Source organism: Callionymus lyra, chromosome 1 (assembly GCF_982586985.1).
Source record: "Callionymus lyra chromosome 1, fCalLyr1.hap1.1, whole genome shotgun sequence".
Classification (NCBI taxonomy): Eukaryota; Metazoa; Chordata; class Actinopteri; order Syngnathiformes; family Callionymidae; genus Callionymus; species Callionymus lyra.
Window position 1 is genome coordinate 30,256,310 of NC_141818.1, and position 16,548 is coordinate 30,272,857.

General features: G+C 40.0%; 2 protein-coding genes across 3 annotated transcripts; one reads left to right on the plus strand and one right to left on the minus strand.

Moving 5' to 3' along the window:
- Window positions 1-135: 135 nt before the first annotated feature.
- On the minus strand, window positions 136-6,167 carry LOC148088886 (uncharacterized). Its single transcript, XM_087782737.1, has 9 exons — window positions 5,919-6,167; window positions 4,717-4,789; window positions 3,601-3,702; window positions 3,208-3,309; window positions 3,013-3,147; window positions 2,824-2,940; window positions 1,797-1,904; window positions 1,617-1,735; window positions 136-1,558 (listed from the first exon to the last, which is right to left on the minus strand). The coding sequence occupies exons 1-9, from the start codon at window positions 5,999-6,001 to the stop codon at window positions 700-702; spliced, it is 1,698 nt and encodes a 565-aa protein (XP_087638863.1). The 5' UTR covers window positions 6,002-6,167; the 3' UTR covers window positions 136-699.
- A 1,319-nt stretch (window positions 6,168-7,486) lies between these two features.
- On the plus strand, window positions 7,487-15,432 carry trim25 (tripartite motif containing 25). Of its 2 annotated transcripts, none has more exons than XM_087800911.1 (9): window positions 7,487-7,623; window positions 9,058-9,655; window positions 9,814-9,909; window positions 10,242-10,475; window positions 10,589-10,757; window positions 10,834-10,884; window positions 10,954-11,007; window positions 11,470-11,601; window positions 11,666-15,432. In XM_087800911.1, the coding sequence occupies exons 2-9, from the start codon at window positions 9,065-9,067 to the stop codon at window positions 12,193-12,195; spliced, it is 1,857 nt and encodes a 618-aa protein (XP_087657037.1). In that variant the 5' UTR covers window positions 7,487-7,623; window positions 9,058-9,064; the 3' UTR covers window positions 12,196-15,432. The 2 variants fall into 2 exon arrangements, with proteins under 2 accessions (XP_087657037.1, XP_087657044.1); XM_087800918.1 differs by having other exon boundaries at window positions 11,473-11,601.
- The last annotated feature ends 1,116 nt before the right edge of the window (window positions 15,433-16,548 follow it).

The window sequence follows — 16,548 nt, forward strand, 5'->3', positions numbered from 1 at the left end:
GCCATTGTTACTTTTGTTTGCCGATATTTCAGACAAGGGAGAACTTAATAAAGTAATACGTTTAAAACATGGTCATGATGAGGGACTTACTGCATCTTGGAGAGGAAGATTCAACATTTGAAACATGTGAGTTAAGAGAGTTGGGTTTTCACATTAGTTTTCCTCTTTAAGACAGCTCAGTCAGCACACAGATCCAACAGGATTTCATTGTTCCTTTAGCTAGAGGGGACGTAATGACTGCTGCGGATCTTGCAGATGGAACTTTAATTGCAACACCAAAAAATACACTGAATATTTTCATGTTCATTGTATCGGTAAGTAAAACCAATGACACTTTTAATTTTGCACACACTTGAATACATACTGAATATACTGTAAATAATCCAAAAAAAGATGATAAAAATGATCTATGACTTGAAGGGAAAAAGAAAGACCATTTTTTGAGACCACAGAGATCAGAGGTTTGGCTTTTGACATGAATTTAAAAATAAAGTAAAAACTTATGGGAGACTAAAAATCTTTACAGTCCAAAACATTTTTTTTGAATAATACAGGCTTTATTAAACATACATGAAAAGGCTCAACCATCTTTGTCCGTGTTATTCATTTATAAATCAACAGAAGAATATCTCCAAATAAAGATTCAAATGAATGTAAGGATTTAACGCCCAACAATGCATTGGAAATGTTCATAATTGATCAAGTCAAAGGATGGCTGGGAAGTGGGGTAGAAAAGAGACTTTTGAACCGGATCTCTCCAGACCTCCCTTTTTCATCCTCAGGATCTATTTTCCTCTTCTGCGAGGAGTCCGGCTGAATAGTTTCAAGGCTTTGGACTAGAGAGGTGACATGTTCTTTGAGCTGAACCTCTTCCTTTGACGGAGCAAACTCCCGGGAATCGTCCTTCTTCTCAGGAGGCGAGGACTTCATCCGGGCGGGGGCGGCGGTTTCTTCAAGCGGTTGGGAAAAAAGGCTTTTGAATGAGCCCGGTGGGCGGTCAAGAGGACGGCTCGCTGCAACGTGCGACGCCTGATGATCATTCGTCCGATATTCATGTCTCGTCGCGTCCATGACAGTCTTGGCTCCAGATTCAGGAGTAAAGCTTTCGCCAGGTCGGACTTTGGATGGTGACGTGGTTCGTGTTAAAGGGGCTTCAGATAAATTCCTGTGAGCTCGTGATGCTGGTGTGAACTTGGAAAAGCTACTTGTTGGAGGGTCGTAGGTCAGCGGTGATTGTACGCGAGCGGCCGGGGAAGGTGTCGAGACCTTTTTGGCTGGGGAAGCGGCGGGTGGGCTCGGAACAAAAGCAGCAACAGAGCGCAGGGCTTTAGTTTGGCGGGCGTCTGGCGGGCGAGCCGGCAGGATGGGGGTTTCTTGCTTTGAGGAATAAGAAAAAAGTCCAGCGGAAGGTTTGGCGTAGCGAGGCCCGAGGACAGCCTCGACTGAGTAACACACCGGGGTCGGTTTCTCTTCGGAGGCTGGGGGGTCTTCCTGTTGAGGAGCGTCTTCTTCTGTGGTTTCTTCAGAGTTGTTGTCCAGGCTGTTGTAGAACTTTGGCCTGGAGGACACAAGACACATTCAAAGAGTGCTGTGGGAGATCGAAGAAGGGAACGTACAGAGCTGGATTCCACATGTCGGGTCGAGCCTTTTCCTCGTCCGGCGTCGACTCCATGACGGTCTCTTCCAGCGCCGCTCTCTCCGCACACTCTCTCGCCTCCCGCTCTGCCTTCATCGCCTGCAGCAAGATAATCTCGTAAAGACTTTGGCCAAATTTGAACGAAATGATTTGAACTCACAGCCTCCAAGAGTGGCTCGGTCACACTGTCGAGTGGACTGTGGGAGAACTTACAATTCTCCCCGTTGACGCATGAAGCTCTCCGATGGAAGAACTTACAGGGGAAGGAATGTGGGCTCGAGTTAAGAACAAATCTGGGCATTGAGGAAAAACAAAAATAAAATAAAACAAAAAAAATGGAAGAGACTCAAGTTACACTGCCACCATCTGCTGGCCATTCGTTGTATGGCACTGTGTTTTTTTATTAAATTGTGTTTTTGCCACCTCAGCCGTTTGTATTCTCTTCCGCACCTGGTCGCCTTGTTAAGTAACTTGTGACAGACGTGTTATGACATCATATCAAAGTTTAAGATTTCAGCTATTAAACTATAAACAGTAGTTTTACTCCTGCTTCGCGTGATTGGCTGAAAGTTGTTCTGGTTTTTAAATTGAATATAAAAGGCTACTAGATAAAAAATACTGAGTGAAGATGATTTATTTTGTTCACTATTGTAACAAGAATATCAAATTCTATGTGTAAAAAAAGATTAACAAGATTAAAACAACCTTTTTTTTAATTAAATGAGTTGAAAAAAAAAAATTAACCTTTAAATAAATAAAATGGTAGAATTCAATTATTCAACAAAAAGTATTCAATGCTTTGCAATGCAAAAAACATTTAGATATAGGAAATGTTAAAAATCAACCTTGGAAAATTCTGATGGCAATGATTTACTTCGTCTAAAGAGTAAAAGTGGCGAGAGAGAAGATAATGTCAGCAGCTTATGTTACTGTAGATAACCAGGAAATAAAATCAGTCAGACGAACAAGGATCATCTTGATACAAGGTGTGTCTGGTGCCTTCTGTAAGAAAAGAGAGGCTATCATCCATCCACCCACCCATCCACCCACCCACCCACCCACCCATCCATCCATCCATCCATCCATCCATCCATCCATCCATCCATCCATCCATCCATCCATCCATCCGTTCGTTCATTCATTCATCCTTCATCCATCCAAAGCCTCTCGGGGGCCAATCAAAGGATATTGTGCATGTAGGGACACTTGTCTCCTTTGGAGCAAAATCCCACCACATAGAATTTGCACAATTCCTTGATGAGGTCGTTCTGGACTGGAGGATGGACCATCTGGCATTCTTCGCCCTGTGAAGACAGAAAATATTATCAATACATTTGGGTGGACGAGGGTCAGTGACGCCGAGGACGAAGACCAACCTTGATGCAGTTGCCCAAAAGGAAATGCCTGCAGACGATCTGTCCGTCCAACACTAGAGCATTTTGATCTTTGAACTCCTGCGACATGAACCTCTCTCTAGCAGGAGCAGCATGCTGGTGGGAACGGCCCGTCGCCTGCAGCACAACACTACAGTTACCGTCTCTGACGTGAGAAGATCTGCAGACGATACTTACTGATCTGTTCCCTCTCCAGCCTCCTCTGTGGCTCTTCTTCCCTCGGTTTGCTCCATCACTTTTCCTGAATTGATCCTCCTGTTGACCTCTGTGGTTTCTATACTGCAGAAACGACCAGCAGGTTAGAATTAGTAACAACACAAGTATCAAACTTGCCAAGTCAGTTAACGTGGCTCACCAGATGTTTTGCTCAAAACCAAAGTAGAGTAATGTTCATGTTACTATGGTGACGTGTAAAGGTGCCAGTTTTTAAGATAAGAAAAGAAACAGGGTCGATCGATTATGCAGAGACTTGCAATAAAAGTAATACTGAGGTTGAAAGAAAGGATACAATGGGAATAGTTTGGTGTATATAAGTGGCTTTTTTGTGTCCTTTGTCACGATTTTACTCACCACGTTATTGTCTCGCCCTCTTCCGCGGTTTTGTTTCCCTCTTTTGGGTCCTTCAGTGATCCTGGATTCATGATCCCACTGGGGATTCTTCTGGTCATTCTGCTTTTTGATTAAAAAATAGTTTCAATTTAAATGGTGAAAACATCAAAATTCAATTGAAATAACATTCGATGGATGGGGTGTAAAACAGGATGGATACTGTATGGATATTAAAAAATAAAAAAGAATATAGATTTTTTTTTTTTACATTTGAAATAACTATTTATTTTACATTAAAGTTATTTTATGGTTTATATTTCAATAGTGTGTTTAAAAGACAATCATTCAATGTTTTATTTTACAATTGTGAGCTGCAATTAAATCTCCGGCCACTAGCAAGCGACATTCATCATTTACTCCGTGCCAAAGTAACAACAAAACCGGTGAAATGGCAATGATGAGTGAAAGAGAAAGGAAACCCAGGAGTCCAGCAGCGTTTAAAGCGGATGTTTGGACTCATTTTGGCTTTAAAACTATATATAAAATATATAAAATATTTAAACACTGAGATGTACTGGATATTACATGTTACTACAGGTCGTTTTAAGACTTCAATGCACTTCATTGTTAATTTAGGTTTACTTTTTCTTATCAATAGTTTGAGACACACTTTTCTACAAGAACTTTCACATTTGATTAGAGAAAGTATTTTCTCATTTATTTGTTGTTAAAGCCACAAAAGTGTATATATGCCACAAAAAGAAACAATATATAGTTGTTCCAACAGTATCACAAATATATTGTATCGTCACACGTGTATACGTATTTTATTGCCAAATCCTTGCCAATACACAAGCCCTAATATTAATGTGCTTTAAAAACTATTTTTGCTTTAGGTTATAATACTGTAATATAAAACGGTGGCACTCATTTTAAATATTCGTTTTTCATCTGAATTTTTCGTAGACGTCACTTTTAATTTAAAGACTTTTTTATGTTTCTGACAAACAGTGCTCCAGGTACAAATAAGAATTCACCAAACGTTCTCTGGTTCAAACTAACAAAGCTAGGTAGAAGTAACCTAAACAAATATCTAGAGAAAACCATTGTTGGATCAGTATAAAGATGTACATTCACCCTTTTGTACGGTCGACCGAGTTCGGGCGGAGAGATTTGTCTGCTCCCTCTTCTCTTACAGCCCTTCCCCTCCCTGCAAAGAGAAACGTAAGGATGAGGAACACGTCATGAGACTTGACATTTTTCAACCAATGCTTAGAATATTACAAAGTGTGTTTGACATTATGTGCGAAGAGGAGATGAAAGCAACGGATTTATATGTAAAGTGTTTAATGTTTTTTTAAACGTACTGATTGTTCAAAATAAACACCCTCGACAACTTCTGAGAGAGAGAGAGACACACACACACTTGGTCAATGTTTGTGAAAAGGACTTCAGATCAATATTAGTAACTAAGTAAGTAATATTTGTAGAGCACTTTTCTAGACCAGCGTCACAAAGCGCTTAATCAATCAGTGAATCAATGGAAAGCCTGCACGAGTAAAAAGTGTCTTCAGATGTTTCTTGAAGAAGTCAGTAGATCCATCAAACACAGAGAGAAGAAGATCGTTCCAAAGCTTAGGAGCAACAGTCTGGTAGGATTTCTCTCCTCTGGTCCGGAAGCGTGTTCAGGAACCATCAGTAGATTCTGATCCACAGACCTCAGAGCCCGAGCTGGGGTGTAAGGCTGGATCAGATCACTGATGGAAGGTCTGACCATGAATAGATCTGAATGTAAGAACCAGAATTTAAGAGATGAAGAGATTTAAGGATCGGAGAAATGTGAGTTCTTCTACTAGAGCCGGGCAGAATTCTGGCTGCAGAGTTTTGTGTTAACTGCAGGCGAGACAGCTCCTTCTTGTTAAGACATGAAAATAAACTGTAACAATAGTCTAAACGAGAAGACACAAACGCATGGATTATAAGATCCAGATCGTGTTCTGACAACATTTATGTTTAGAGATTTTTCTCAGTTGAAGGAAACACATTAGTCAAATAATGTAGATAAAAGACTTTATGATCTATAAGGGAAGGAAGTAGAGGAAACTATATACTGCGTCTGAACAAAGCCTTTTCTTGTCTACGATGCAACACAAAACGCAAGTCAAGGATATAGATTAAGAAAAAGAGCAGAAGAACATAGAACTCAGAAGAAGAACAAAGTATTGACACGACATGAAAAGACTTGAAGTTTAAAGCCACAGCAAAATATGTCTCGAAACATGCGTTCAAATGTATACTTTTTTGAATCATTTAAAAATGGAATATAATGTTATTGATACCTCTGTGTAATGGCAGGTGTCCCGAGGCTTTTTGAATCCTCTGCAGGCGAAGACAGTTTAGAAAACAAACTTGAGAAATCCATATTCGTATATAAATGCTTTAAAAAAAAAAAACAAGTTGAAGGCTAAAGGATCGAAAAGTTCCCCCAAAAATATAGAGAACTCATGAACTCATTCCGTCATTTTTAACACGATAACTGGGATTAAAAACAGTGAATATTCGACTGTATTAGATGGAAGTGCTTCCGGTCGCCCATGACTCTTCTTCTACGAACAAATGAAGCGCGACTTCTTCTCAACGCATTTGAAGAAAGGTTTCGACGACAGCGCCCCCAAGTGAGTGGATGAACGAGACGTTCATTTACTAGTCGTGTCGCTTCTTTTTTTATAGTAGTCAGGTGCGTTTCCCTTGTACTATTTGATTTATTAACATTGATTTAGAGTGAGGTTGCATTTAAATCGTTTGAAATGTAGCTATAGAGTAATTGTATGTTTATTAATTTATTTATTAAACTTCAAATTTTGAATGTAAAGTAACAGATTAATTGATAAAACAAGAGCTTTATTTTTTTTAAAAGTACAAAGAAATTAATAACTTGAAATCTTATTTCATTCTTTTAAATAGTGTTGACTCCACACACACACACACAAAAATCACATGTTGTGTTTACAACAGTGGCAGTGAAAGATTAAACTTTGATCGTCGAGACTCTCTGCGCAGACTCAGTACCGCGGCGAATTATTATTAATGTTTCATGAAGAAACCCAGACTTTTCAATGAATTAAACCCTCATTTAAAACATATTTTTTAGTGAAGCACTTTTCTTTTCAACCTCCAATTGTGATAATTTTGAAAGTCTTAGATTTAAAATATCCCTAGTTTGGCATCATGTAGACTGTAGTAGACTACCTGAGGAATATACCTTAGGAAGTTTCATGAAATTCTATGGTGTACTTTCAGAATAAATGCCCTTTAAATATACTCATATTCATATTCATGTATGCTTCTTTCAAATATTTGTGTGAAGAAAATACCCCTAGTTTGGCATGGCTGAAATGTACCTACATGAACTACCTGAAGAATAGACTCAAGAGATTTCATGAGATTCTATTGTGTACTTTCAAAATAAAGATAATCCAAAATGCTCATATATACAGCAATATTTGATTGTGCTCTTAATAAAGTGTTCATTAGTTTTAGTTCGGCAGATAGTGACTAATATTATCATAGTATCATCTCATAGTATCTTCAGGTAGTCCACTTCAGTCTACATACATTTCAGCCATGCCAAACTAGGGGTATTTTCTCTAAACATTTAAAAACATACACATTTATAGGAACGTTTTCAAAGTTTTAAAACTCTTAACACTATTTGATAAAATATTTTAAAAGTTAATTCAGTTTAATTAATGGAGATATCTGGATCCATTCGCGAAAATTAACTATTACATGTTTCTATTACTTTTAAAGAGCTCCGTGTGTTTACGTCATGTATGACACTGCTGGATAAGGTGCTGCCGTATTAAGCAAAGTATGCGCGCACAACACATTTAGGGAACTCCGACAGGGTGCGGACTTGAATCACTAAACTATTTCCTAGGAGTGTGTATTAATGTGTGTACCAGGAAGTTGACTCTAGTGTCAGTGTCGGAACCGGAAAGTTGCGCTCCAGAAGAATCTTCGACTAGCCTGTGTCAAGAGAAGGTAACGTTACATTTTATTCGAGTTTTTCGAAAATGATTTGTTGGTGTGTCTCATATGGAACTTAATAAAGATTTGAGCTACAACATCGTACATTTTTATAATATATGGATATCCACGTATCTGGATGGATGGATATGGATGATCGTGTTTATTTGTTTGACTTACACTTATAAATTGATAAATACATAAGATTACGCGTTACAAGGCTACCGTTAACTTTCAGTTTCGTTTCCACAATAACGTTACTCGTGTTCTGCCGCTTGGTATCACTGGGTGGCAGCAAAACGTTTTTTTTGTTCTTGGATCATTTTCATTTTTACATTTTTTTCAAGTACACAGCATGACCTGAAATCAGAATCAGAATCTTTTATTTGTCCCGCAAGGGGAAATTCGGTTTAAACAACAGCAGAGCAATATACAAACAAATAAAAACACCCAGAAATAAAATAAAATGAAAAAAATCTAAATAGAATAAAATAGAAATCTGCACCATATTAAATGAAATGTAAGACAACAAAAAATACATTACTAGAACGGAGCATACAATTCTCTTGGGGAAAAAAAGGGAAATATAGACTATTAAACATCTCTCTTCAAATGAAATAGTTTCTGATACTTGATGTCTGTCACGATCCGATCGGGGCAGGAGACCCAGATGCGGAAGAATCAATAATCCACGGAGGAAAAGCTCAGAATAAAAGTCTTTAATAACTCCAAAGCGGTCCGTAATAGGGAGGAACAGGAACAAAAAACAAAACAGGCGCTCGGGACGAAGGCAGGGCACGGCTGGAGATCGGGGTCTCAACAGCAACTAAAAACACGTGACGTGAGTAAAATAAAGCGCTGACAACGTCAGGAGTGTCCACAGGATTTACAAAGTTCAGATTGAAAAAGCGAGGAGCGAGATCGGAGGGATAGACAACCTGGTCTGGAAACTCAATACTCGGCGAGTTCTTCCGGGTAGAGACGCTCCTTATCAATGGGAAGAACCCGCCACTTAATCATCCCCAGCCACGCACCTGCCAGCGTCTGTCAATAGAAAACACAGGACACATACAAACGGAAAACCACCTTCAAAATAAAACAAGAAGAACATAAACATGACAATGTCAACAATATACAAAGCAATTTCTTGTCTCCATTGATATGTTCTATCTATCTATCTTTATATTATAGACACATATAAATTACTTACTTACTCAGGGACGTATTCCTCGTGCTAACAGGCTTTTTATAATTCTGAATTTGAGGGCAGGAGTGAAAGAATGATGTATTAAATTCTATGTTCATCTTTGTATAATCTGTTCTTTATACTTGTAAATTTTTTTTCTTACCCAATTCCCTGAAGGAGATCTCCAGAGGGATTAACAAAGTCAATCTAATCTAATCTAATCTGATATGATTCTCTGTCCAACACATTTGTTTGAATCTTAGCCTCATCATGTCCGATCCTCCATCCCTCCTGAGTTTGAAAGATGACCTGACTTGCAGCATCTGTCTCTGCGCCTTTGACTACCCGGTTACGATCCCGTGTGGGCACAATTTCTGCCTATGCTGCCTGGAGGCCAGCTGGAAGGACTCCTACAGCTGCCCACAGTGTCGGACGGTCTTCGCGACCAAGCCCGAGCTGAAGAAGAACACGACGCTCTGCAACGTCGTGGAGAGCTTCAAGGTTCGCTCGCCCGAGAGCTTTGACCCTCCCGAGGTGAGGCTGAAGGCCGCAGAGGAAGAGACAAAGGTTGTGGTGCTCTGTGACTCGTGCATGGAGGCTCCGGCGTCTCACACCTGCCTCACCTGCATGGCCTCCTACTGTGAGGATCATCTGCGGCCTCATCGGGAGAATCCAGTCTTTAAGGTCCACCAGCTGAGCCACCCCATCCAGGATCTATTGGAGCGGATCTGCGAGGACCACCACAAAGTGGTGGACTCCTTCTGCCCCCAGCACGGTCGCCTCATCTGCACCGTCTGCCAGCAGCAGGTCCACGGCATGTGCAACCTTAGATCTCTGGATCAGCAGAAGAAAGCTCTAGAGGTGCTACACATTCATTTTCTAAACATAACAGAAAATAGCTCTTGGAAAATAAGTGAATAACAATTGTAGATCCTTCTTATTTTACTTGATTTTAAACTACTTTTAATCTGAGTTTATGGAATGGTCTGTCAGATAACTTCTACATGTGCTCTGTACAGTCTGACCTGCTGCAAAAGTGTCAGGTGCTTGATGGGAAGATGCTGAAGAACGAAGCTGTCCTAAACGAGATGAAGGACATGCAGAGCACTCTGAAGGTAAAACATCCACGTGTTCAAAGCTGTCTCAGGAGAAATCAATAACAGTGTCATTTACTTTGTAACATGTTTCTTCAACTTGAACTAGGGATGGAGTTCCATCATTTTGCAGAGCTCAATAGATCTTGGCTTCAATTGTGGAGAAGGTTTCATTGACATATTACCTCAATACCAAATATTTTACAACAAAAAGTGCCATCTAGTGGACCGTAAATAAGAATGATGCTACACAAAAATTCATCTGACTATAATAACTACTATTGACCTGATAAAACTAGTAATATTTCAAAGTTCTTCTAGTCTTATTGTCATTTCTTCAATTCTTTACCCAGAATTCCGCAGCGATCTATAAACGGGCACTAGCTGCCGAGTATGGTTGTATTCGGGAATTGTTGGTCCAGGAGGAGCTTGAGGCCCAGAATTCTTTGGACAAAGAGTTGGAGACGGCTCAGAACAGACTCGAGAATCTAAACAAGAAGTTCAACGAGAACATTCACACCATGAAGCAATCCAAACAAGACATCAGCGAAGTGCTGAGTCAGTCGCACACGCTCGCCTTTCTTCAGGTGAGCGGCTGAGGGCGGATGTGTGGTACTTTTGAAACAGCGTTGCTCAGTAAATGAGCCTCTAAAACTTGCCTTTTTGATAAATCAGATTTTTTTTTTCCTTTTTCCAATAGACCAGCTTTGACCTGCCAAAAGTGGCGACATTTGACCCCCATACTCCTCGACTCAGCCTGGAAAGCAAAAGAGTGGTCGCTGCTCAGGGTTTTGCCGAGCACCTGAAGGAATATCTCAATGGGATACTTTGTGTTCCGCTGGCAGACAGGATGATTATGTTGAAAAAGGGCAAGTAACTTTTTTCTGAAACCTGGAATTCAAATTTACAGTTGATTGACCTGAGATTTACCCCCTCATACATTAGAGTTTACAAGCATTCAGGGAGCTTCTGGGTTTACTGCGAGGCACGAATCTGGTAAGTCAGACTTACAGTTAAAAAATGCTTCACTGGTTGATGTTGATTTATTTTCTTTTGCCGCACAAGGTGCCCAAGTTCCGTCTTCACCTCAAGGCCCAGAGGTTCAAAGGAAACCCAAGAGTAAGAAACGGTTTTTATTTGACTCTAAATCACCTGTTTTAAACTCCATGGTTATTTTGTATGTTCTCTTATTTCATCATTTGTGTTCTGTACTCACACCACCAAACATTTCCATGTTTTGTTTACGACACTGGCAATAAAGAAAGACAATATGTGCCAAAGGTGGGAAAGTAGGGAAGGACTACAACTTTTTTATTTTGAAAGTGACCATACTGTTGATCTATTCCATAATTACTGTAAATAAATGGAAAGTGATATTTGCTTATTTTTAGAACATATATGAGGATATAGCCTATTCAAATGAACCCTTGTGTTATCTCACGTCTTTACGGGAATGTAAACAACCCGAACACGAGGGATACCCCAAACACATTTGTTTTCGTGCCTCCGGGTCACCTTGACCCTGATAATCCCTTCCATTGCTTTGATGACCTTTTTAAAACTATTCCCATTCCCCTTCAGAAGGCCCAAAAAGGAGCAGCTCGGGCAATATGGGGAGAAAAAGTTCAAACCGTTCAATGGAAGTCTATGTGAAGCTTGAAGATCCACACCATCCTCAGAGTCAGTTTGAAAAGCGTTCCGATCTCCTGAAGTGTAAGTGGTGGTTGACGTTTGTTTATAAAACACTATAGTGATTATTTTCACTTGTTTCCCACAGTTGGCACAATCCTCACTTTTGATCCCAGGACGGCCAACACACGCATCATCCTGAGCGAGAACCTGACCAAGGCGTCCATGTCAAAGGAGCCGATTCGCCTCCCTGATACCCCAGAGCGTTTTGCCGTTTGCTCCCAGGTGCTCACTTCGAAGGGTTTTTCTAGAGGGCGCCATTACTGGGAGGTGCAGCTTAGCAACAACAACTTCATTGGAATAGGCTTGGCTTATGGGAGCATGAACCGCAAAGGGCTGACCAGTCGACTGGGCCGTAACAGCCAGTCTTGGTGTGTGGAGTGGTTCAACGTGAAGCTGTCTGCTTGGCACGACAACAGTGAGAAGATTCTGGTCAATTCTAACCCTAAGCGTGTGGGGGTGCTGGTCGATTGCGAGGAAGGAACGGCTACGTTTTACAATGTGGCCGACAGAGCTTATCCCTTCCATTGCTTTGTGTTTCCTTTCACTGAAACGGTGTATCCAGCGATCTGGATTTTCTCCAGTAACTCGTCTGTCTCACTGTGCAAGCTGCACTGAGCGACTGATACCTTAACAACCTGGTTCAATCTGAACTCAACGACCCCGGCATCCTTATTTTGAATGTGTTTTCTGTGATCCGACCTTCTTCTATTACACCAACCCCTCTTTTGTAAGCAGTCCTAAGATCCCCAATGACTACATTCAGAGCTGCGTTTCAATACTCAATTTACTCGCCCACTTTCCCTCAGCCCCGCCCCCAGCAATCTTAATGGTCGTTCCAATTGTCAGAACAGCTGAAGTGAACTTCGAAATATCCCCCCTTTCGGGGCGGAGAGATCGAGTGAGCACCGAATCCCCCTTGAGAGCTGTATATTACCCACAATGTACTGCAGTGGTGCGCGAAAAAATTGGTGAAATTCATATAAAATGCTAGAAAATACACCAGAATAATTCCACATTTACAAACTTAAACTAAGTAATGTTTATAAACACCAAGACTAAATGTCATCAAAACCGAACAATCTCTCCACACTTTATAGTTTGTCATTCTGTCAACCTTTTAGTAATTTATTGAATTAAAGGCCACAATAGAAAAAAACTAAATATGTTATATCCAAATAGGCTATTTATCTTTTATATTTTCATGCCCTAAATTCTGCATTCACTTCCTCGTACGTCATCCACACAGGACCGTCTGGTTGGATTGAGAAGTTGATGGATGGTTTGCCACCAATTGGATGCTCATCCAGACTCCAGTTGCAAGATATGCCACATCCGTTGAGGGTGCTGTCATGGCAGCCGTCCAGCTGGATGGGCAGACTGAGTTGGCGAGTGTAGATTGGCTGTGGGTCGGCTGGTACTGGGTATAAAACCAGTTGAACCAGTGTGTTTGGCTTTGGACCATCTTATTCAGGGAAGGGTCTGAGGTCTCGCACAGTCCCACATACTGTATCCAGCCTTACACCCCAGTGTGGGCTCTGAGGTCTGTGGATCAGAATCTACTGTTGGTTCCTGAACACGGTTCAGGACCAGAGGAGAGAAATCCTTCCAGGATGTTGCTCCTAAGCTTTGGAACGATCTTCCTCCATCTGTGTTTGATGGATCTACTGACTCCTTCAAGAAACATCTGAAGACACCTTTATTCGCTTTGTGACCCTGGTTTCGAAAAGTGCTCTACAAATATTATTTACTTACAACTTCTATGACTCGGATGGCGAGCAGCTCGAAGGGGTTCTGATCTTGATCTAGGTCAGCGCCATTGGTGGAAACCTGGCGAAGGTGTGAACAAACTTTCACACCGATGAGTTCTAAAGCGGGTACCCATCAATTCCCAGGTCCATTGCAGGGTTGAAGAAAAAGCTTGAGTACTTAAGATAGATTCTTTTTGTATTTAATTTCAGACTTTTTCAAAAAAATCTCGGGAAAAACACATCGGTAAACAGAAAACACATTCAATTTGTCTATTAACCTGAAAAATGTTTTTTTTGGCAAATATCTCAGCCGCCAAAGGTGATCAAAGGTTCACAAGACAGGTGGTTCATCTGTCCGTCGTGTCTACAGTTGATTTGTACGATACAGGCAGAGTCGTTATTAAGATAACTTGTCTCAGTCTTGGACGAGGCAACTGTATAACGTACCATATGTCGCACGTGACTTTGGCATCATCTTGTCGCCATCTTGTTGCTCTTGTGAAAAGCACAATTATTATTAGCTAATTACAATCGGCTAAAAACATCGGCTCCAGCAGCGCAAGTCACAATTATTATTAGCTAATTACTATTAGCTAATGGGCGACTTAAAAATACTTCCTGCTCATACTGTTGGGCTGGAGAGAGCAAAACGTTTGGTTTTGCTGCCAGATAAGCTTCTCCTTCATCCAGGTCATGGTTATCCAAGTGGTTTGAAAGGTCGTCAACTGGACTCTGTAGAGTTGTAAGAAGACGATTCACCTTTTATCCGAGAGGTTCCTTCAGCTCCAAATAAGGCTTAGGAGCCGGTATATCCTGGCAGGGGCAGGAACAGAAAACAGTTGGCAGGGGTGCGTGTTTGGTTCTGATATGAACTAAAATTCTTTGAATAACGTTGTTGTCTTTTAGATGCAGTTTTAGATAGTGAAGGTGATACTTGATGATCAGGCAGGACACTGAAGTACTGGTTGCACCACAGGTTTCCTTCCATGTTCCTCTCTTTTACTACTGCAGTTCACGTCTGACAACTGGTTTTCTCTTGTTTATCGGTCTTTACAAACACGCCTAACATAATGTGTGTGTTGTCCAGGCTAGAAGATAACCAGTCAAGGGGGTACAGCTCAACAACAAGAGTCCTCGTCAGAGTTTAACGGGGGGTATCTGTTGATGTTGAGTAAATCATGTATCCATGTTACTGTATCTGACGGCCAATTGTTGTCAGGAAACATGCTCGAGTCTACATACTTGAGTAAACATGGAAAAAAGACAATTCCTAATAAGAACTCAGCAAAGATGGCTGTGAACCTGGAGTTTTCCGACTTTTAGGTTGTATAATTGAAGCACTTTTGTCTCAGAACTAGGTGGTCACGCTGTAGCTTGAAGGTTGCGAGTTTGATCGCAGTTCCAGATGTGCATGATTCACATTAATCTTAAGGGGAGTTCACACCAGGTACGACACGTGGCTAGTTTAAGTTCGAAAGTTGACTTTAAACAACAAGCCCTGTTACATGAACCAGTCAGAGCCAAGTTTTTATTTTTAAATACTGCTGCTCTGATCCACCATTTGACTCTACACTAAAATAAGACCCGTCACAAGCAGATGGATGGTCTGTCGTTCATTTATCTGAAAAACATCGGCTCCAGCAGCGCAAGTCACTCGAGGTTTGAACGCATCACTTTAGGTTCAGCTGGTGCACTGCGTTGCGGCCTCCTGCCGCCCGAACAAAGACCCCAAGCCTGGTGTGGGGCAGTCATGGTCGGTCGATTATAAACCTTCAGCGACAACTGCGTATGTTATGCTTTCGCATAAAAAGGTTTCAGGCTCTGAATTGAAACTGTATCCAGTTTTTCTTAAGATTGTATCTCTTTTTTGTCCGTTTGTTTCTATATTAATACTAATAACATACCATGATACCATAATACAAAATACTGTTAAGTGGTAAAATAATGAATCAAGTCTGCATGATATTTTCTTGGGTTAGTAATTATATATATATATATATATATATATATATATATACAGTATATATATATATACATTATTATTTTGTTTTTGCTTTAAATGTTTGGTTGCTGGGATCAGGGTGAAAAAAAAATTCTAACACATATCCAGAAATCATTTGAATAAATATATTGAAAAATGAACTCTTGCTTCTTTTGTTTTTTAGAACAAAAAAAAAAACACAAAACTTTTATGACAAAAATATTTTTGGGAATGTCGTCAATAAATCCACTCCTTACATTCAGTACAGTCAGAATCTCAGTTCGCCAGCAAAAGGATACAAACACATTTTTGGAATAATTTAATCTCACAGACACGTCTTTGTCACAAGTGTTACAGACATTTGCAATACATGTTGTCGCACGATACAATAAATAAGGTGTTGTTCTTTAAACAAACGTTTGTGTCAACCTCTTCGGGTTTTATCAAACATTATTGAACCAGATTCATATAATTAAGTTTAACTTAAAGCAGCTCTATGCGATTTTTAGTCGAGCGACGCCAGTGGACTAAAGTGGTATTGTTTATCCCGACGGGTGACCACATGTTTCATGAAGAAACCCAGACTTTTCAATGAATTAAACCCTCATTAAAAACTTTTTATAAAATTTAGTAAAGATATTTTTAAGTAAAGCACTTTTCTTTTCAACCTCCAATTGTGATAATTTTTAAAGTCTTAGATTTAAAATATCCCTAGTTTTGCATGGCTGAAATTCATGTAGACTGTAGTAGACTAACTGAGGAATAGACCTTAGGAAGTTTCATGAAATTCTATTGTGTACTTTCAGAATAAATGCCCTTTAAATGTACTCATATTCATATTAATGTATGCTGTTTTCAAATATTTGTGTGAAGAAAATACCCCTAGTTTGGCATGGCTGAAATGTACCTACATGAACTACCTGAAGAATAGACTCAAGAGATTTCATGAGATTCTATTGTGTACAAAATAAAGGTAATCCAAAATGCTCATATATACAGCAATATTTGATTGTGCTCTTAATAAAGTGTTCATTAGTTTTAGTTCGGCAGATATTGACTAATAGTATCATAGTATCATCTCATAGTATCTTCAGGTAGTCCACTTCAGTCTACATACATTTCAGCCATGCCAAACTAGTGGTAATTTCTCTAAACACATTTAAAAACATACACATTTATAGGAACGTTTTCAAAGTTTTAAAACTCTTAAAACTATTTGATAAAATATTTGAAAAAGTT